The sequence below is a fragment of the Cupressus sempervirens genome, chromosome 11 (genome assembly GCF_028749045.1).
Source record: "Cupressus sempervirens isolate cs-2001-9-10 chromosome 11, ASM2874904v1, whole genome shotgun sequence".
NCBI classification, from domain to species: domain Eukaryota; kingdom Viridiplantae; phylum Streptophyta; class Pinopsida; order Cupressales; family Cupressaceae; genus Cupressus; species Cupressus sempervirens.
Genome location: NC_143128.1, coordinates 275,866,763 through 275,890,355, shown reverse-complemented (window position 1 = coordinate 275,890,355; position 23,593 = coordinate 275,866,763). Strand labels below are relative to the sequence as shown.

Sequence of the window (23,593 nt, the reverse complement as noted above, 5' to 3'; positions counted from 1 at the left end):
TTGGACAATATTTTCAGTACCCATCCTACCTACAGACCTAATGAGAGTTTTATAAATGAATTCTACATACTTGATTTTCTCCTCACATCAACCTTTGTGAACAACCTTGCCCCTTTTGGCAAAAATTATTAAATGTCATTTTTTGCAATCTTTCTATCCATTAGAAGTAATAGACACCATTGTTTCAACTCAAGAATCCCTAATTGGTTTCAGTATGTATGTACAATTTTGTTTTCTTTTTCCAATAAGTCGGTGTACACCTTTTCTTGCATAGGACTTTTGAAATCATAAGGTTCATTATTGATTGTCATCATCATTTCTTGCCAATATGGTGATGACAGCAAGTTGAAAACAAGACCATATGCATAAATGTAACAAACGATATTTTTTTGTTTTTAATGTCTCTTGTTACATTATGAAATGCCTCAAGAAATGGGCCTCCCTTGCATGAAGAAGCAGAGGGATCTCCTTGGATAAAGGGCATCTTCAAGAAAGGATGTTGGAATGCCATTACTGAATTTGCAGTTGTTTTCAATGATGTTTGAGGTTTTTATTTTTTCTCTCTCACTCACAACATCAACTTGTTCTTGTTTTTTAATGAATGTCATTTCTCATTTTGACAACCGCTGAATTCAGCCTTCACATAGTCTAACTCCATGCCCACTTGTAGGAAATAATGAGATATCGCTGGACAATCTGAGTTCTTAAATTGGACTGCGTGGTCATTTCAATTCTAATTAAAAGCCCCGCACCTCCCGGGATCGAGTATTTAAATTGTTAATTTGTTTCAATACATACTAAACTTGAATTAGTGCCCATTCCAACTAAATTGTAGTTTTCTGTTAAAAATATTATAAAATTTTAAATCAGAATAATTAAAAGTAAATGCAACCCTACAATATGTTAAAACTACAAGCTCAAAAGAAACACCAAAATTAAAAATCTTGAAAAGGGCTCTTTTTAAAAAAGAATTGACCTTTTTTTTCTGTAAAAACTAATAAAATGATTGAAAATATTTGTTAAAAATCTATAAGGATCTGTTAAAATAATCATCTTACATGACTAGATCTCCTTTGTGCAAGTTATATTCACCCCTTTGGCATCCTATATTAATCTCCTTCAAAGAAATTGACTACCTTTCAAAATGCATAAATGACTTAGCAAGGGCATGTTTTTGCAAGATAGGGAGTTGTGTTTAGAATCTGAGGAATGAGTATTAGGTTGCAAAATGTTTTAGAGTTTTATTTTGTGCTTTTTGTTTACAAGGATTTTCCTTTTAATTTACACCCTTTTAATATTCTGGCACTTATCGGGGTGCCTTAGAGCACCTAGGAACACTTTGAGAGAAACCAAGGAGCATCTTGGCCACCTAAGCGTTTGTCTAACTTCATCCATGAATTTGAATTTTGGCAAATTTTTACCCTTGCCGAACTTCATTCAGATTTTATGATATTAAATATAATATTGTTTATTTATAATAATATTGAGTTATTGGGTTAAATTCTTTATCGATGTTAAACTATTTGACATAGAAGAAAAGTTCATTTATTTGATCTAAGGGATCTCAATTGTTGATTTATCTTGAAAAGTGATTGTAAGGAACCATCACAAAGATTGTTGGATAAGAATATGATGTTCAGTATTCAAATTGTTTTCTTGTATGAGCATAGGTTTAATGGATTATCATACCTCTAAATCTTCTTGCAAGGGATAGACATGAATGAAAACCCTAAAGAGAGTTTGAAGAAGGACAATTTCTCAGTAATGCTTTACATGCTTCATTACATAAATAAGATGCAAGGGTTGATTTTCATAGTCAGGTTTATTAAATTATAAACATCATTTGAAATATACAAAGAGATATTAATGTCATCTAATTAGGATGTGATTTTGTGGATATAGTACTTATGTTTTAAAATAAATAATATAAGGTAAATTTAATGTCAATTCATTTTTCCATATTTTTACCTTGGTCAACTAGGTTCATAATTTTTACCTTTCTCAAGGAGTTTCATCCGAATTTTATTATGGCCAAACTTGAATTCATATTTGAACCTTGTGACTTAGTTGGCTACTCTAAGTTACACAGTCACCCACAAGGAATCCGACCTAAAAAGGATGGTTCCTGTTCACTTTTGGGGAGCTCCCATTATTGCTTCTGGTCTTGGGACGACCTGACGCAGGTCCAAGGCTTGAAAGTCAAGCTCCTAACAAGATGGATCTAATATTATCATATTCCACCAATATTGCAATTGTATGTATTCTTCCCAATTTGGTAAAGAAATGAAAAATGACATCAAGACCTTTACAAGGATTCAACATTTATCGACACTTTAATCTTGTTTTAGAGAAAATATATTATCGTTGCCCATTAAGCTGTTAGAGGAAATATTATTTCTCTTGTTTAATTTTACTTAGGGATCATCATTAGTTAGATAAATATTATTTATTAATGTTTATGTTTCATCATTATTCGTTGTTGAGTTGGTGGTGTTTGCTCTTACCTACCCTACCAACTTCCTCATCTCATTGAGAAACACCTCTTTATGTAATCTTCATGTTCAGCCTCTTTCTTATATAAGGAAGAGAATTATACATTTGCAGATACCTCAGCAACATATCATTTCTTGGTGATTTATTACCTCTGTCTCTGTCTCTCTCTCTCTCTCTCTCTCTCTCTACCATGGAAGTCATAGCTGTTGTAAACCTGGCTGAAGTGATTTGCTCTGACATAAGCAATTGCATCTACCACATTGCTTTATTAAGTCATATCAACATTCACCCCATGTTTGACTCTAGTTTGTATTTTAATGGTTATACTAACTTTTAATCTTTAATTTTTATTATTAATAATCATATCAAACATTATCATAAATATCTACTGTTCATGATATTGACAAAAAAAACAATGCAATTAAATCTTTATGTAGCATTACTTAATTTTACACACTATGAAAATCATCTGCTTGATTCTAGTTGAGCTAAGGTTCTCTTCTCTTTAATGAATGGCTCATAAGGCACAACATTGCTGAAGTTTTCCTGAATAGGATATAAAGCTAAGTGGGCTTGATCTTGGGGAAACTCCATGGCTAAGTGCACTTGAATCAGAACAGTATTGAGATGGTGAGCTCTCAAGAAGTTTTGATGCTTCTCCCCTACTAACATGACTTAGATGCGATGAGTGGAAAGGGACTGTTCATGTTTGTGAGACACTACTAAGGGATATGGGTCAATGACACTGACTCAACAATTTAGACAGCCAAATCTTATTTAACCATCACTTTATTGACTGAAAATTCCCAAGGTCATGATAGCAATAATTGTAGATATTTGAATTTTGTTATTCAATAAGCTATACTCTAATGAAAAGCTTAAAGGGCTATATATTTGAAAAAATTTAGAGTCTAATTTATGATAAATATTTGACATATCTAGTGAATGATTTGATTTGTCTATATCTACTTATTCTGAACTATTTGTTCTTTCAGGGATTTGAGTTTTAACAATTTCACAGGAGAGTTCCCTACTTCACTTAAAAATTTGAGCTCTTTGATATTCTTGTAAGTGACTTGCCTTAAAAAAATTATTTGTTTGAACCACAGGTCTAATGATGAGTATGCGCATTTAAAATCATCTTACTAATCTCATTATAACAGTTCATAATGTGGCCTGTTAAAACACAGCTTATATTTCACCAATTGCAGGTTTCTTGGAAATAATAATCTGTCTGGGAAGCTTCCTTCCCAAATGAGCTCATCCCTTAAATATATGTAAGATCTCTCTCTCTCTCTCTCTCTCTCTCTCTCTCTCTCGTGAAAACACAAATGCACAAAGATATGTCCATGGATTGACTGAAGTTCGTCTTAAAATGCCTTCACAGCCCCTACCACAAGGTTGCCAATATGACATTCTAGGAAAAGTACGGTAGGCATATAATGTTGATATGCTTACACGTTTTTGTCAACCATTGAGTGTGATATTCCTTCATATGAATCTAAAAAAATATATGTGCACTTTGGAAACTTTGTGCCATATTGAATGTTGCAATGGATGAGATGATTATCTTATGCCATTCTTTGGCAAGTTTCCAAAAATTATTAGAATTTAAATATGTATTTTTCAGTGTAACACAAAATGGAATAAATATGTAGAACTGCTACTAAAATTAGAAGGGAATGCTCTTATAAAATAAAATTCATCTTCTATGAACAATACGCATTTGCAATTTTAAGATTTTACAAATTTTTTTGCAGATTTCAGATTTGGGCTAAATAAACTTTGGATGCACATCTTTTTGGGCTTGCCTAGTGTAAAATGTTGAGACTTTTCAATACAACACTAAAATTTTTTATTCTTGTGGCAAAATAAATTCTTCATAATGTTGAGAATAAAACACAATTGGATGAAGATTGGTTTCATCTTCTTATAGACAATTTAGCATCCAATTCATGTCATGGATCAAATTTAGACGTGAAAATTTAGTGCCAATCCTTTGGCATTTTCTTGTAGCAGATTGAGAGTACATCATCAATACAATATACAATGAATTTGATGTTGAGCGTTTACTTATTTGCATCTTTAGCAGCATGTGTTACCCTGAATGTGAGTGTCCAATTTTAAACTTTTGACCACACTCTGAAAGTATTAAAATGTCCGATTAAGTTCACAAATTAAGTTCCAACCTAATTAATGGCATCAAAAAAGCATCAAGGGAATTCAAGGCCTTTTTCTTTATTGGAATGCCAGGCTTTCATTGAAGTCCGAAAATGTAGAAACCTTTGATGTTGTTGAACGGTTCTCATGTTGAGAGATCCTCCAACTCAGCATGCCATTAGGCACCTTTTAACCTATGGGGATTCCTATAACCCAAATCATTTTAGAACAATTATGATAGGGAATATGTGTCAAAAACTTTACGCCACAATATTAGATAGGTTTCTACTTAAGGTGGTGGAGGATAGAAATTGCAAAGATTGGAGTCATGCTAGCTTGAAGAAGGATTGATAGTCTATCATTAACTTTTTTACAAATTAGGATATTACTTAAGAGTCTGAGCATTGATCTTTGTAATTTTTTTAAAATTCTCTTGTGATGGTTAAGAAGACCGTCGACTCCATACTTGGATGTCCTCTTTCCAAAAGTTAAGGCATGGATATTCTTGATAGTTTCATTAGTACATTCGTACAGCTCTATGAGACAATTGATAGGTGTTTAAGCAAACCACATGACCTTCCTACTTTGTTCAAATGACTATTACAGTTAATCAAGGTTATCTTCTCTCGTTTACTCTCTTTTGTATTTACATTAATGAACTTGGAGACTTACTTGCACAATGCATCGATACAAAAATGGTTGATTGCTAGTTTACTCTTAATGAATGACATGGTTGTCCTCTTTTGTTCTTCTAATAGTTTTTAAACACAATTTAATATATTATCTAGGTTTTGCGATTTTGCAAACCTGGGGCCAGCCCTAATGAAACCAAGGTTAGTGTACTCAACACCAAGTTTTTGTTTCCAAGTTCCATTTCTTTTACAAATGGAATCCTATGGAGTTAACCACAAATTATAGTTAATGTAGAAGAGGACTTTGCAAGTCATCTCTTCCATAAGTCTACCTCCTAGTCTTGACTTTGCAAGGGATAGACTTGTCTCTTTGCCCTTGGCCATTGATATTTTAAGGTACATTTCTAGGATATCCCATAAAAGATGCCCCTCTTTGATGCAATGATTAGGAAATGGTTATAAGGTTTGGTGCTCACAGTAGATTATTGTGATTGAGCTTAGCTTGAGATAGTTTCGATGACTTCACTTCAATATGTGGTCAAGTTGAAACAAACAATTCCTTGGCATATTATCTAGGATGAATTTGCGGCCCCACCTTTGTTCCACAAGAGTATCTTCAAACTATCCTAATATTTTAATTATTTGAGATTAGTGAATGGTCTTGCTTAATGTCATTGGAGATGTTCTTTTTATCACAGTTGAAATACTTGGGCTTGGCAACTTATTGCCAAGGCTCAAAAAACAGCTCAGCAAAAAGTCGATGAAAACCTGACAAATACTCAACAGATAACTTGACAACCTGAAAAATTGCTTAAATTTAAATAGAAATGCATCTTTTTGGAAAATTCAATGAAGAGATGCATCTAATGAGTAAACAAAATAAAGAAGTTGAGACTAGATATATTTAAAGGCAAGTTGGGTACAACATGACATCTTCACGTGGAATGGTAATGGCTAGCAGCCTAATAGTTTGAAGGAAAAGTAAAATTGCAAATTGTCTTTGTAAAACTATAAGTAAAGACAACATAAAAAAAATCTACATCTTCCTCTTCCCCTTCCTAGCAGCTCTAGTAAAAACTACATGAGGGGTAGGGGGCTAGTCCTAGGAGTCTAGTATTGTTATGCCTCCTTCCTCGTCATAATTGGCTCTGACTCAACCTTCATCCTAGATGTAGGTGGTCCTAGCACCTGTAATAACTCCTTGTCATCGTCAATTTCCTCATCCTCAACGTCATCTGGTCCCAATCCATTTCCCACCTTCATAGCCTGCCTCTCCAAATTCATAGATTTCATCCTTTATAAACAATGGAGGTTACTCCTGTGATGTCCAATCACTTTAAGGATCTATATAATCCAAATCAAGTGGACCAGTTGGAGTTCTCTCTAGATTCCTTGTGTGAAATAGAAGATTATATTGTGTAAAGACAAGGTCACTGTGGTTTTTCTATGATAGCTTGTTTCTCTTCTTTGTGTGGATGACCTTGAACAAGATCCAATTGCGCTCATAGGTAGAGAACTAAAAGGTTGCATAAGATTCAAAGAGCATGTTTTTACAGATTTGGGCATTTCCGCCCTAATTTTGCCACCTTGCAATACCTTGGAAGGGTGTTCTATGGCTCGAGAAACAAATAGGAAGTCATAAAAAACCAAATAAGCCTTTTGTTTTGACATTGAAACACATTATACGAAGTTGGACGAGAATTTATCAAACTCACCAAGTTTTCTTTGCGAGTAAAAGTCCCCAAAACTCACTACCTCTAATTGCTTGCAAGAAATTGTTTTCTTGCCAAGTTCTTTGTGACTGCTTCAACTATACATTTTACCACCATGTCTTTCAAAGGAGACCAACACTTGGGGTTTCCCATGTATCAAATTATAGATTCTCCAAGGTCCACTTATTCTTGTCTATTGGAATTTGTTTGGGCTAGCTTTCTCCTTTGAATTATTTTGTATGTGCTTCTCCGTTGCGTCTTCTATAGAAAGAGGTGCACTACAATTTTGTTGGAGAGGATATTTACTTTTGGTACATCCAAGTTGTTGGTGTTAGTTTTGTACCACTACATAACATATAGAAATTGAATGCTTGATATGGGATATCAAACACTCAATTCCTCTCTTGAAAAGTTAATACTCATGAAGACATGAGAAAAACTCCAATGTTCGTTACACCTGTGGATACTAACTTAGTTATATCAATGTGATTTGCTGGTAATCACGTAGGCGGCCTTACGTTGCTCATTTAAGGATGACTTGGATTTTGGGATGATGGTGATGATTTTGTATGAGTGCCAGATGATGTTGATGGTGGCAGTGATGGTGGAGGGTGTGTTTATCAATGATGCTTTTCCTTACTTCCTTCCTCAAAGCTCCAAATACTAAACTACTCACTGCCCTACTCCTATTCCTATGAATGGAAAGATTAGCAAATAGACGGGGATCGAATTTGATGAAAGCTAACTAGCGGCTCTACCTCCATAGATGCAATGATTCAAGAAAAAGGAACTAGTTTACCACACAAGGCTTCCCAACAAGCCGCTAGGATGCTAGTGGCCTAGTTGTAGATCCCTATCAAACATCCACTAATATCACCATGCAACTATCTATCTACTCTTACTTAACAACCTTCTTAAAATAAACTCTACTTTAACAACTTCAAAAGAAATCTAATTCTAACTATTGGATGTAGAAACCATGCAATAACACCAAATGTTCTTAATGACCATGCAAGTCACAACAATGATAAAGAGAGGCAATTTTGGTATTATCTTAGCAACAATTTTCTTCGACCCTTTACAAATGAGAGCAAGTGGCCTTATATAGAGGCCCAAAATTACAACCGACGATAGAGATAAAGAGGCAAAACCAATGATTCACATTGGATCCTAGAAACCCTAATTAGGGTTGCCACCCATCGGCCAATTAGAAGATGCCACCTCATTTATGGACCAATGAAAAAAAAGAAAAATTAGCAACCAATGAGAAGGCACCAAAATGGCAGCCAATCAGAATCAGACACCTATCCTACCCAAGAAGAAGGAGAATTTGCCACTTGGGCTTACAGCAAATGATCTTCTAATATAGTTCTACCCTTTTCTTTCATCCTTTTAGCCAAAACAATGAACTTGGCTCGCTTGTCGTTAACTTCCTTCATGGGAGGGCAAGGTGTATGTTTCATCTTGAGCTCAGCTGAATTCATCATGTTGCTTGCCACTTGCAGTGTTTTCTCATGATCCTTCTCATATTCCTTTGCATATTCAATAAAGGCATTGAGGGGGGCAAGGGTGCCCAAATGTTTCTTCTTGATGGCAACCTTCCCCAACTCATCCAATCTTGATCCAAATTCTGTCTCATTGACGTTCTCCTCTTGTCCACTTGAATTATCCCTTTGGTCTGTAGCCTCAAATATTTTCAATCACTTCCTCCAAATTTTCTCTTCCTTGAAATTCACTCTTCCTTGAGATTCGCTTTTCAATTCTCACAGCTTCTAAATGAAATAAATGAGGTAGGACCCCATATAGAATTGCTTTTGATTTTGCACTGTCCTAAGTTGCAACTCTAAATTCTCACTTTTGATCCTAGCCCAATCAAATCTTCTCTTTCCATTTTCAATTTCATGAATAAAATAATACATCCAGTTCTCGAATTGCATACCTTGAGCCATGTCCATGATCCAGCTGAGAAGCACAATGAGATTGCCATACTTTGATTTGAAATCTGACTTAGTGAGCTTTGACGACTTGGTGACTCCCTTCTTGCCTTCGTGTAACCAATTTTGCTTTAGGTGAATGAAGAAAACACTCTCTTCCCTTTATCAAAAATGATGGACTTACTAACCAAATCAAACCTGGATGCACATTCCATGACCAATTCTGGACAAGGCAAGGTAGGAGGGAAGGCTGCCGCGTGTACAATTCCGCTCTTGTAGACTTTCTTTGCTATTGGGGATTGCCCTTGCTTCAATCTATCCTTTAATTGGATCATGTCCACTGTGCCAATATTGGTGTCGCTTATTCACCTCACTTTCGAGAAGAAGGTGGTCTTAGGCATCATGTCTTGCTTGTCTTTTTTGGTGTTCGTTCTCTTTGGGTTCTTGCTTGCACTGACATCTACCATTGTAAACACTTATTTCTGCCCCTTCCTTCTAAGTGATATGGACTACACTTATCGATCTCCAACCTTCTTTCTATTGATGGAATCTAACTTATTTCTGCCTCGCCAAGTCCTATCTCTACGCTTATCAATCTCCAACCTTAAACTTAGGGGTGGGACTAACACTTATTTTTGCCTCTTCACTACTTTAGGATGGACTACTCTTATATCTCCCAACTTCAACCTAGGGTGGTCTAGCTTATTTCTGCTTCGCCAAGTGTCCTATCATGAAATCTACACTTATCTCTCCAAACTTCAACCTACCAATGGGATGATGAAGTGGTGGATGATGAATGCAAGAAGAACATAAGGGAAACAAAATCAAGTAAGAACAAGGAGTGGAATCCGCCTTTGAGACCAATCTTTAGCTCTAAAATGAATTGAATTTTACTATAATTTTACCTTTACCAATAATCGGGCCTTCTTTGAATTCAAATCAGATTATAGAAAATTCAAGCCTCTTCGCAAAAAAATAAATCAGAATTTTGATTTCGTTGAAACTGCCCACATTTGCTAAAAAATCAGACCTTCAATCACGTATCCTCTACCAAATAAAAATTGCCCAGATCTGAAATTGAAATCGCAGCTCTAGCAAGAAAATCAGACTCCTTAAAATTGCCATGCAAGAGGAAATCACTTAGATCTGCCCCAATAAAATCGCCAAGGTCTTAAATTCATTCAAGTTGGAGGAAGGAGAATGTCAAACACATGAAAATCTGCCCCAAGGAAAATCAGCTAGGACAGAAAATTGCCTCCTTTTAGGAAAAATCGCCAACCATAGATATTCAAGTCTGCTCCATTATGGCGAAGGTTGAAATCTGCCCTCCAAGAGAAATCGTCAAACACACAAAGCTGCCCTTCCTTAGAAAATTACCAAAGCATGTGAAATCTGCTCCTCTAAGAGAATATCACCAAGCACACAAAGCTTAGATGGGTTGAGATAATGGGAGAGGAGGAAGCTTCTTATACAACACTCCCTTTACTCCTTGAAGCTTTCTGACTAGCCCTATAGGAGAAGAAAATTAAATTAGTGTCTCACTAATGGTCCTAATTTAAATGCCAAACCAAAATTAATTTTGCCTATAGTGTAATTTGCACATTTAATTGCCGGTTAGGACCAAAAATTGCAAAATAAAATTAAAAAAGCCTTGGAGATGTTAAAATTTTTCATTTAATGACGTTTTGGTAATTAAAATATCATTAAAATCGGATTAAAATTGATTTTCAATTTTAGTTTAACAATCTCTTTAAATATTTTTAAAATCTTCAAGGCAAATTTAACCAATTTAATGCAAAATTTTACAATTTAATCCATTTTCGACTTTGAAATGCAATTTTAATTTTTAAACAAAAAATAAATCATTTTTCTAGCATTCAAAATCGATTTTTCCAATTTACTTTCACTATCACAATTTTTTTTTCTCTTTCATCAAAAAATAAAAAAAATTCCGAAACAATTAAATCTAAAAAAATTCATTTGGAAAATGCTAAAGATTATATAATTACATCCAATTTTCAAAATAAAATCGTCCAAGTCCAAAAATTTGTAAATTTTATCTTGCCAAGTGTTGTTCTTTGAAATTTGTTTGGTCTAAGGATAAAATTACATGTCACAGAAAATCAAGCTAAGACTAGGTGAAAAACAAATCTAACCTCATCCCTTTTGACTTGAAGGTGTCCTAGGAATAAGATCTTCTAAATCAAAAAAAAAATTTGGACAACTTCGAAAAAATTTATCAAGGCAATTGAAAAAAGGGGGGTCCCCAAAATTTTGGGGCGATGGTGTGAAAACCTCACAAAACAAGTCACATGTACTTATAAAATTCTCTCAATTCCAAATTTTCTAAATAAAAAATTTATGACTAGTTAGTAATGGGACAATTGTTCAGCCAATCTATCTTTAGTATTTTGGTCTCATGGTTTAAGGATTCCCTTTAATATTTGTGGGTGTGCTCCCACCAACTTCATTTTGAGATGAGCTAGCATATTTTATGAAGTTGAAAAGTGTATTGCCTTTGTTCTCATTACCAATTAGATTTGAAGGAGAAATTATCATTCGGATTTTCAAATCACTCTGAAGTTTGTGGGATTATTATTGTCCGTAAGACATTTTGGTGGTTTGCTATTCGCTTTATTTTACTGCCCTAATTAGAGGTGCTTAAGCATTTTTCTTACCGAGTTTGCCAAATTTAGGCAAAAATATCTTATGATGGTTCTGCATCTACTGAGTTGGTTACTTCTCTTAGTCTACTACAACAGTTGGAGGCATTAAGAACGCTTGGGATAATATTGATTCATGTATAAATGTGGATAGAATAGTTCATTTTTCATCCTTATTTTTTGCAACTAATTCTCCTTGACACCTTGAATTTCACTTTAATTTTTGTGACTCTCTCTCTCTTTGTCTCTTTCTTTAATGTCAATGACACTCTCCCATTCCTCTTACATGGTATAGATGTCAAGGGCAAGTGCACAACACCTTTTTTTCCTACAAATAGTTTATTCATTTTGAATGTTAGGAGAGGTTAGTGCTTGACTTTTCTTGTTGGGCATTCAAATATCCCATTCCTTTGCTAGTTCAACATGTTGAAATCATTGTCATATTCAGTCAATTAAATTAGTATGAGGTTTGCTTTCGTATTATGACACATTAATGAGCAGAATGTTGTTTTCTTGAACCTTATTGGGTTAATTCTCCCAGACTTCTATTTTTAGTAAGGTACTGACAGAGTCATGCTTTCTATTTTAAGTTTTGTGTGATTACATCAACTTTGATACAATCCAGGGGCTTTACATTTCATATCGATAAGTTAATATTATTTTAATTTATTTATTTAATGAAGGAAATATAGCTGCCAAGTATTAAATCAAAGGTTATTTATTTTAATGGATTGGCCTTTATTAAATAAAAGCACATAAATATTTTTTTTAAAAAGGAAAAAACTAAAAAAGTGTATTATTGTAAAAGCAACTAAAAAGATATAAAGGAAGATCAAGGTTCTCTTTTGAGCATGTTGAGCTTGACTTTGAAATTACTTTTGTCTTGGAGGAGGTTGCTTCATCTTTGTTTTGTGAGAACAAAAACCCTTGCAAACAACATTCTCTACATTCTTGAGAGGTACAACCTGGAAAATGCTTGGTGATTTCATTCAAAGGTCAAATCTGGATATCTTGGAGATTTCATATCAGAGTTTTCAGAGTTTATTGTATATTAGATTCAAAGATAACAGATTCAAGGAGAAGTGTTAGAGAAAACTTTTATTCTTGATTAGTCTTGTTCTAAGTTTTATTCTTGGAAGTGGCAACTTTGTGTTTTATTGTCAGTTTTAATTCCGGTGACTTGGATGAAACTACAATTACTTAATTTTTAAGCTAAGGATTATTACTGTTTTTTCAATTTTATTCCTTTTTTTCTGTGCTTTTTGCTTTGAGGAAAATTATATCTATTGTAAATTTATTCATTTGTATTCAATGTTTGTAGGTTAGCTTAAATCCTAGATGGTATTAGAACCTATAGTTGCTATAAGGGAGAATAAAATTTCTTTTATAGGTATTGAAGAAATTTAGAAAATCTAAAGAATGAGTATTTTCATTATCTTTAGGGTTGTCTACAAATGTATTTTGTAGATTTATGAGCTGACATAAGGTTCCATCTATATTAGGTTAATCATGTTTGGTAATTATTTTCATTATTCTTTTGTCAAGCTAACCTCAGAGAACTATTTTTCTTGGAAAGAACGGATAAGTAATCACTTCCTTGAGCAAGATCTACTTTTTTATCTCCTTGGACATGTTTCTGGGCCAAACAACTATGAACAAAAGAATGTTAAAGTTATAGCTTCAGTCTGATAAATTCGATCTGAGATTCATTTTTGTTATTGGTAAATTATCATTTTCTATATATACATATTCATGTACTAATTATATATATATATATATATATATATATATATAAAACATATGATTAAACCTTGGAGACATGTCTCCTCTCATATTTATATGAGATCCAAATCTGCATTTGGAGCATATCTATAACAATGGCAATATAATTACATTTGTAGGAACCGATCCATGTTATTTTACATGGTATCGAAGCCCAATTGCAAATGCAATCATAGACATCGGAGAAAAATCAAAAGTATTTCTTATCTGCCTGTCTAAGACAATAGCAAACAATGGAGAGCGAACTCAGTCAAGGATAAGAATGTAATTGTGCAAGAGAAGAATCTATACACAGCAATCAAATATAAGCATGGAACTCAGCTCATTAGCATGAGATGAAATGATGGAAGAGTAGGATATAATAAAGGAAGAAACTTGGAGCTATTCTCCAAGCGTAGCCATTTGCACTAAATTTCGCAAAATAAAGGGATTCTTATACTTGTTGAGAATATGGTAATGCGCTGTTCACTCCAGAAAAGTCCAAAATATGCATGAGCATAGAAATACCACGAAGAAGTAAGTCTTATACGGGAACCCACATCCTTGCCCATTCATATATCTAGTATTGGATTACTCTAGTTAGAGCAAAAGTCATGAAAGGCTAGGCTGCATATATTCAGTAACAAATATCATATACAATACCTAAAGGAGATCACCATGACTATTGGAATGGAAATGATCCTAGAATTAATAACATATATATACATATCTAGTGTAGTGACCTTGTAGAGAAGGAATTTAAGACAACTATCATGATTCCTCAATCAAAGTCATTATAATGGTGTATAATATATATATCGAAGGGCAAGCATTTGAAGCAAGAATTACACCCTGGAGATTCGTAATACCTATACTAATCCATTGGTGCAATTACTCTATATGCGGGTGAATTAAATAATCTACTATCATTTTTCATGAAATAATATCAGGGAGTGGAGTTTCTTTAGAAATGTTATCAGATGCTCTGCAAATGAATGATTGCTTGGGGAGACTGAATTGATAAGTCTAAGTAGATATTCTTGAGTGCTTTCTTAAGTTCTGGGCATCCATGTAAATTAAAGATATTCAGAAGACGAAACGGCTAGGTATTGAGGGTCATAGCAGAGCATTCCTATGCGTTGGAAGCTTATAGGAAGCTTGGAATTCTATAGGACATTGGAGATGAATATTCATTGAGTGGAGAAGCATACTATCCCAACCCACTTAACTAGAATGCACATTGAGGGTAGTAAGTTAAAGAAATATGGGATGCAATCAATTAAGGATGGACAAATTATCCTTACAAGTCCTTATTGAATCACAATAATTTGGAAGACGAGAAAGTCACAAATTATTTCAATCCACTACTAGATTGGCAATGCAACAGTTACTTAATTTTAACTCATGTTAAAATTCAGTTTAAAAAAATTCAGATTTGTATGGTCATAGCAAAAGCAAGAAAATCAGCAGTACTAGTTGCATTAATAAGGGCAGAAGTTTGTAGAATACATCAAGCTAACAACACATTCCCTAATAGAAAAGTAACGAGAATCGTAATCGGATCAGACTTGGCAAGGCCGAATCTAATTGTGAATTGGCCATGAATCGCACATGAATGGGCAAATTTGAAAAAACCCTTTAAATTTAGAGATTTTATAATGTTCTTGGTCCCTTTTGTAGAGGTTTGGACACCCAACTTGGATTTTCAAATGGACTAGCAATGTGTACGGGAGGGAAGCAATTGGGAGAGCTGAGAGTATCCGTACAGGATGAATAATGGCCGTACGATGAGTTTGGAGGGTGTGACGTATGGTATTTGTAGATTGAGAAAGTCCGTATGGTAGAATGGCCGTACGCTATGTTTAGGATGTCATATGGGGGGAAAATCTAGTAGTCCGTACGGTGATCTCAGCAAGCTGTACGGTGGCTCCACCAAGCAAGTCGTACGGATGTTATAGTTGTTTACCATATGGATTAATTAAGCAACACACACAGGAAATAGACACGAACACCGAATAGAAAACAGCAGAACTCTTATTATTATTCGCATATAGCAACAGTACATTAGGCTTTTCTCATAAGATATGATGATAAGATCCCATTACAATGCTTTCCGAAGAACTTTCCCGAAGGAGTCCGTCGGCCAGATACATTATGCCCACTACAAACTGTTTACCCGTCGGCTACCTAACAAGACTTTTATCGAAGGGACCCGTCGGCCGATACACAATTTCTACCGACGACAACAGTAAGCAATAAGACAGTTTGGAAAGTCCATATGGAGAGGGAAAGTTGTCTGTACGGTAATGTCAAGTGCTCGTAAGGAGGTGGGAAGATGGTGTTGTATGGTGGTGAGGTACGACAATAGAAAATGTAGGTAGTTTGACAAAAATACACAGTTGGATCTTGGTCATATACAAAAATGTTCATAAAAATCCACACCACAAAGAGATTTGAATGCGAATAATGATTACTGGAAAATAATGCTACAATTTGCCCGAGTCGAGCGAAGTGATTCATACACTAAAGGAATAGAGTGAGGGCTAAGTCCCACCAAAACCACACCCGCCAAATATGGAAGGTCTTTCACTTCCGAAATGGCGAACAATGCCAAACTCCAATAGGAATCCGCAGTACAGAGAGATAATTCAAAGCTTGCCTACAAACTTCCTACAAGCCATGCTTAAATACCCATTGGGAAAATATTTTCGAGGGTGTACAAAGGTAGCTGATGGCGACACAAACTACAAAATAAAAAATAAAAATGTGTTTGAGATAAAATAAATCAATCGGCCCATTGCCAAGATTAAATTATTATTTTTTTTATAATGGAACATTACAGTCCTCTCGTCCCAAAATTTTCTTGTCCTCAAGCAAGTGCAATGCCAGGTGTTGGAGGATGTGCTCGCCTTTCTACGTTGCGTCGTCCAATGGTAGGTGTCGCTAGCGTAAAAAGTATTCCTTCACAGTGCGGTTCCGTAGGACCTTTTCATGCACTTTGAGAATCTTAGCAGGTTCTAGAATGAGCTTCCCTTCCTCGTTGAGTGGCAGAAGGTTGGTAGTGACGGTGATGTTTTTCCCTATAGCCTTCTTCAAACAGGAAACATGGAAGACATTGTGAATGTGGCTACCCTTCGGAAGTTCCAGTTCATATGCTACCTCACCGATGCGACAGTGGTGATAGGGACCATAAAAATGTGGCTTCAATTTCTCCTTACCTGCTTCTTTTAATGAAGATTGTCGATATGGTTGAAGTCAGAGATAGACTAGATCCCCTACTTGAAAACTCTTCTCTATCCGGTGTCTGTCTGCCTATACCTTCTGTCGATTTTGTGCTTGGTGTAGGTTCTCTTTCAAGCTCCTCAGTATGTCTTGCCCCTCCTAAAGCCAATCCTTTGCCCTTGGAGCGTGACTGTCACCCAAAACTGTGTTGATCATGCTTGCTTAAAATATCCTAAAGTTCATCCTGTGGAGGTGTTCGGTGCCCCTTCATAGGTTCCGTCGAGATAAAACAATGTGCAGCCCAAGCAACGTCATCGTGTCGCAAGGCTGCCTCCATTTGATGCGCAGAAACTTCCTTCAGACCTTCATTTGCCATCCCTCGGAGAACAACCTTCTCTCCGTCAACCACAAAAGTGATCAAGTGTCTCCATCCACTATATGCCCAGAATGACTTCCATGTCAGCGAGGTCCACTATGAAAAAGTCCTCCGTCACTGTGTGATTCGCCATTGTGATGCTTAGCTGAGGAACAAGGTGCGTGTAGGGTAGGAAAGTCCCTCTGGCTACCTTGACCTGGAAGCCTGCATGTGCTTCCGTAGGGAGACTTCTTCGCTTTACCAAGGATGAGTTTATGAAATTCAAAGTAGCTCCGCTATCCAACATCATCGTAACCCTTTGTCCTTGAAGGGTACCCCACACATGGAACACTGTGCACCTTGGGCTGCCAGCCAATGCAATGGATCCCCTGCATTGTACCAAGGCGGCAATCCTCTCTGTACGGTTTAAACTGGCCATGTTGGTGTTAGTGTTAGGTTGGTCATCTTCAACCGACATTTCTTCCTGTTCGTGTTCGTCCTCATCATCGGACACCACCTCGATGTAATGGATCTTTCCCTTCCCGAGGCATCAGTGGCCAGGCTCCCAAGGGACCTTGCAATTGAAACACAATTTCTTGCTTTGAAGTTCCTATCAGGTAGCTTCATCCAATGACGGCTTTCTGGGCGGAGGTTTGTTTCTTGGAAACATCGGTGGTTTCGGATGTGAGTGACTTCGAGAGGATAAGGTTGATGTTGACGATGATGCCATACTTCATGCCTTATTGATTGCTTCCGATAGGGTAGACGGATTGAATCCCTTCACCCAACCCTTTAGTGGTTCTGCTAGTCCGTCCATAAAGAGCACGACCCACCTTTCGGAGATGTCCGTGACCAACACACAAAGTCTTTGAAATTCCGCAATGAACTGGTCTACTGATCCAGTTTGCCTTTGTTGCGCCAAATCTTTGAAATTGAGCTCAGGGTCTTTCCCATCAAATCGTTCTACTAATCTCTCCGTAAATTTTGCATAGGTCTTTATTTGATCATGCCCTAATGTGATGGTGCCGTGGTGCCATCATTCGTGCGCAACTCCTTCCAAGTGCAACGTGGCAAATTTGATAGCTTCTTCTTCAGGCATAGGATTCAGCTGGAAGTAGGTATTGGCTTTCATCACCCACGTTTGTGCTGAAATGGAACCCGATCCATCAAATGGAGACAGATTCACCTTACTCAATTTTCTCCTGAGATCATCATTAAAGTATCCTCCTCTGTTTTTGCCTCCCGAGTATCTCATTCTCAGATCTGCATAATCTTTGTAGGAAATGTCTTCTTCAAGGTTCACATTCCTCTAGTCCTCTCTTATCTCTTTGAAAGTTGGTAATCTCTCTCTGTGATGTGCTTCCGTTCGTGGCGAGAAGGTTGGCATGGAAGGTCGAGAGCGTGTTGGCTGTGGGTGTGGCTTACCCGATACTAAGTTCGCACTGTGTCCATTTTGTTCTCTAGATATTTTGTTCTCTGCCAACTTCTTGAGGGTTTCCTCCATGAGTTGCTGCATATTCGTGATCTGTGCCTAATTTCGGGCAGGTTCCCTCAGAAGTGCCACAAGTTCGGCGCCCGTTGGCTCCTGTTCGTCAGCCATTCGATCAACGGAATGCATCCTTCTCCTCTTTCGGCTATAAACTCTCATTCATTGTCCATAGGATGGCAGGATCGAAGAGCTCTGATACCACTGTAATGTTCTTAGTCCCATTGGCAGAGGTTTGGACACCCAACTTGGATTTTCAAATGGACTGGCAATGTGTACGGGAGGGAAGCAATTGGGAGAACTGAGAGTATCCGTACAGGATGAATAATGGCCGTATGGTGAGTTTGGAGGGTGTGACATATGGTATCTGCAGATTGAGAAAGTTCGTACGGTGAATGGAGATGTATAGATGGCCATACACTATGACCAATTGGCCTACGTTTAGAACTGATGTCATACGGTAGAATGGCTGTACACTATGTTCAGGATGCCGTACGAGGAAAAAATCTAACAGTCCGTACGGTGATCTCAGCAAGCCATATGGTTGCTCCAGCAAGTAGGCTGTACAGATGTTAGAGTAAGTAGTATGACAGTTTGGAAAGTCCGTATGGAGAGGGAAAGTTGTCTGTACGGCAATGTCAAGTGCTCGTATGGAGGTGGGAAGATGGTGTTGTATGGTGATGAGGTACAACAATGGAAAATGTAGGTAGTTTGACAAAAATACATAGTTGGATCTTGCTCATATATAGAAATGTTCATAAAAATCCACACCACAAAGAGATTTGAATGCGAATAATGATTACTGGAAAATAATGCTACGATTTCCCTGATCCGACCAAAGTGATTTATACACCAACGGAATAGGGTGGGGGCTGAGTCCCACTGAAATTGCACTAGCCAAATAGGGAAGGTCTTTCAGTTTCGAAATGGCGAACAATGCTGAACTCCAACAGGAATCCGCAATACAGAGAGATATAATTCAAAGCCTGCCTACAAATTTCCTACAAGCCGTGCTTAAATGCCCATCGGAAAAATCTTTTTGAGGGTGTACAAAGGTAGCCGACGGCGACATAAACTACGAAAACAAAAATAAAAATGGGTCCGAGATAAAATAAATCAATTGGCCTATTATCAAGATTAAATTATTATTTATTTTATAACGGGGGCATTATAGATTTTAACAATTTAAAACTTATTTCATGCACCCTTCATTGAATATAACTTAAACGCACTATAACATCATCAAATAGAAGTTAAAACTTAGCATACATTAACATGGAAGTTTGGAACATAAAATCCATCACATACGTAACTATGTTATGTAACATGTAAATTCTAGGCTAGTTGAAGTAAATAGAAATCAAATGATCATAATGATTCAAATCATAGAATGTATGTAAGATGAAGATCCATAAGATATCAAATCATAAATGTATGTAAGAATCTAAGATGAAGATCCATGAAAGTTGGAGGAGTGTTGATATTGACTCGTTAATGCTCCCAATGCAATTTATGGCCTCCCCAGATGGACTTTTGATCTCTTTGGTGCTCATCCTTCTTGTTGGTTGGAAACCTGTGGTTTTGCTTTTCTCTTCTTCTCTCTCACTTTTCCTCTCTTCTACTCATGCCTAACAATTAGAAAGCCCTTTAGGGTTACAATAAAGAGGTAATGCTAAAAAGAAAACAATAGAAATATGTATTGTTTTTAAAAAATTGAATGCAACTTTATTGCTGCTGTGACTGATTCACGATGGAGATTCATGCAATTTTTGGCATGAATCAACTGAATCGGTGATGTAGGCGATTCATCCCAAAAAATCGCTGATTACGATGCAAGATTCACAAAAACTCGGTTGGATTGAATCTAATCGCGATTCACGCGATTTTATGGCGATTTTCGGAAGTATGCCTAATAGTGAAGGTTTTGAATTGAATGTGCCTAGTAAATTAACAATAGCAAAGAAAAACTAGATATATTAGCTTCATATATGGAAGCTACCATTTACAGCAAGAAGAGAAAATGCAAAAAAGAAGTGATGGAACTAACAGAGCAAAACCATATATGGCGGCTTCACTTCATAATTTGACTTCATAAATGGAAATGGCGTCTATGCTGAAATACAAAAAAATCACAGATATTACCAGCGTTCAAAACATCTCCAACAGCGGTCAAGGAATATGCAACATATTGAGCTCGTATTTAAAGACAATAAGCTGGAAGAAAGTTTCATATTAAAAGAGGGAAAACCCATATTTGCAATAGTAGAGAAGAAATGCAAGATACAAACTTTTGTATTCTTTTTCCAAGCATGGTGGCTAAAACTCCAGGTATTCTAATCACAATGGCAGCCAAGGGAAAATACACAGTAGCAATTCAATCACAGTGTTAGCAAATATATATTCCCAATAAGTAAATGAACAGCAAATCCAGTCATGGCTAATTCAAAATTCTTTAATTCATGTCACGGCTTCAAATAACGGCACAAGAAAGTAAAAAAGCAAAAACAGATATATTACTTTCTCATGGCGGCTTAGGTAAATAAAAACCCAGCAAATCCTTATTATGTCAGCTTTAAAGAAATGTATAAGAATCCTTATCATGGCGGCCTTCAAAGAAAACCCGTGTTCAAATCTCAGAGAATCAGCAAATAATGGCTTCAAATAGCCTTGAAAACATGCAATTACGCTTTTTCAGCAAGGGAAACCAACATACATTACCTCCAACAGCCAGAGCTTTCATGTCACGGCAAAATGCGAAACGAGTGCAACAATGGAGCAGCGACATTAAAACCCTCAGTGGCGGTTTCAATCATTTTTTGTCACCTCTTTGCATACATTTAAAATGTAAAATAGCTGTAAAAGTGACTTCTGAACCAGCATAAGGGTTATGTAAAGAAGATTCAACAATGGCGGGGTTTGTCAAAAAAATAAAAAATTTCCAACAAACCCTTGAAATGGCGGCAGTCTATCTTCTCCAGAAATATGCGATGTGTAAAAAATAAATGGGCTTAGGGTTGGAGCAACACTCATATATTGCCCCAAATCAAATTTCATTTTTTGTTTTTTTGAAGTTTGAAGGCTTTTTATGGGAATTTTATTTTTTCCAAGTATGTGATTTTGGAGGGGAAATTTGTTAATTGTGTGGAGTCCAAGTGTTATTCTAACACTTTATATTAGCATCCACTTTGTAAATCAATTTATTAAATGTTTTTTTCGAATCATTTAATATTTTTGTTATTTGTTATTCCAAATACAGATAAAAGGGAAGCTTAAATTCATTCCTGTGGCTAATGAGGAAAATATGACATTGCCATAATACTTAGTCTTAAAAGTTGTGGAGATATTATGAAAAGACTTAGTATTTTGAATCGGTTGAAGTTATGAAGAGAAATTTTAGGAGTTTGATTGGAAGTCAAATTTGACTTTGCCAAGGCAGCTAGGAGCTCTTTATTGAAAGTTGAGTCTTTTGGGGGGTTTAGGTTGAGTCTTTTTAGGGACTATAAAGGTCAAATTTGGAGTTTGATTGAGTGTCTTTATGACTTTTTTGAGTGCTTTTAGGACAGTTAAACATGAGTCATTGGTTTCATTATGACCTAGTGGATTTCATGGGGCAGTGAATCATCATTTTCAGCAGTTATGACTCCTATTTCAGAGGCATTTTTCATAGATTCGACCCTGAGGGGTTTGTATTTAATTTTGGAGCTCTGATTTTGAGAGTAGTTCTGAATATGCAAAAAAGGAATTTTGTGACATTTTTTCTAGTATCCTTAAGATATTTTTGTGTCTTTTGTAACTCAATTTTCTGAACAAGATATATGAATTGAAGCATTTTGGAATAATTTTTTGGGGAATTGATCTCAAGCCTTTTCTTTTCTCTGCAATTTTTGTATAAAAGTTTGATTGATAAGATAAATCTGTGAGTTTCAGGACTCCTTAGTTTTTTGTCTCAACCCCTACCAAATTGTAGGAGTGTAAGTCTATTTGTAGGTTACATTGTGTGTCATTTCTTAGGACTGTTAAGTGAGATATTATCATTTCCTTAGCTTTTCTTTCACAAAAACGTCATTGTGAAATATTTATGCAAACCTTTACAAAGTAAAAGTGTTAAGTCATGGAGAAAATATTCCAAAGTAAAGCTTTTCATGTATTTTGTATCCATATTTTGGTGTATCACCTGGTTCTCTAGTTGAGAGTTTAAGATCGTAGGTTTATTTTAGTAACTTCTATCCCTTTTCCCATAAATGCAAGTTTATTAGTGATTATCCAATAGGAACCGGCTTAGAATCCGGAGGTTTCATTTCTAGTTACACATTTCCCACATGCAAAAATGAATCCCATGTTAGGCAAGATTGTTAAAGTTGTTTAGTTTAGCAGGGTGCAAATTTTAGCCTTAACAACAACAATGCAGTATTTTGATCCATTGAGTGTACTTTATATATCTATCAAACATTATATCGAGCAATTGCATCTATAAGGGATCAAGTGACTGTTATCAAGAATATCAGTTTGTAAGGGATCAAATATCATATAAGGATAGATAAAACATTTGCACCAAGTATGACATGGAATATGGGCTTGCTTAAGACAAGGCCTTGGTATGAACACCATGAGATAAGGGGGAAATGTCACAAAAGCAAAGATATGTATAATAAGGTCGATCCAAATGGAGAGTCGATCTAGCAATGTGGAAAAGCAGTGGATAAATACAAATGGCATGGGTTGTACCAAGTAATAAGAACATGAGGAATCTTCTTCAAGGTTACATGTGTGCATATAAGTTAGATTTAAACGATGACTAGAGCAATGACCCACCACATGGCATGTTGAATAGTTCAATCAAGTGTGCTATTGTTGACAAAGATATAATAAGACATTCCCGATATAAGTAAAAGAGAACAAATGCATTCCCATGAATGCAAGGATGTAAATTGATGTCAAAGCATCAGAGAATGGAACATAAACATGTGATAGAATTCATAGTTGTGTCAGCATTGGATAACTAGATAGGAGGATAACCAAGAAAGGGTAGTTATAAGACAAGGGACAGTGAGTTCATATTCCACGAGCAAAAAGGGTGGACCCACAACATGAGCATAGTATGAATGGGGAGTTCTAAGGGTGGAAGAAAATCAATTTACATACATAACATTTCTGCCATGTAAAAAGCCCACAATA

The 23,593-nt window shown here is 36.0% G+C and overlaps 1 protein-coding gene across 7 annotated transcripts in view; it reads left to right on the top strand.

The window, feature by feature from the left end:
* LOC149529182 (putative LRR receptor-like serine/threonine-protein kinase At1g56140) overlaps window positions 1–23,593 on the top strand; it is a 329,200-nt gene that overhangs the window by 198,669 nt on the left and 106,938 nt on the right. For 5 of the 7 annotated variants that reach the window (XM_089809255.1, XM_089809250.1, XM_089809251.1 and 2 more), the window contains 2 exons: window positions 3,489–3,560; window positions 3,705–3,770. The exons of the other annotated variants lie outside the window; for them this stretch is intronic. In XM_089809255.1, the coding sequence (XP_089665381.1) occupies window positions 3,489–3,560; window positions 3,705–3,770 (138 nt within the window). The remainder of the gene's footprint in view (window positions 1–3,488; window positions 3,561–3,704; window positions 3,771–23,593) is intronic. 7 annotated transcript variants of the gene reach the window in all.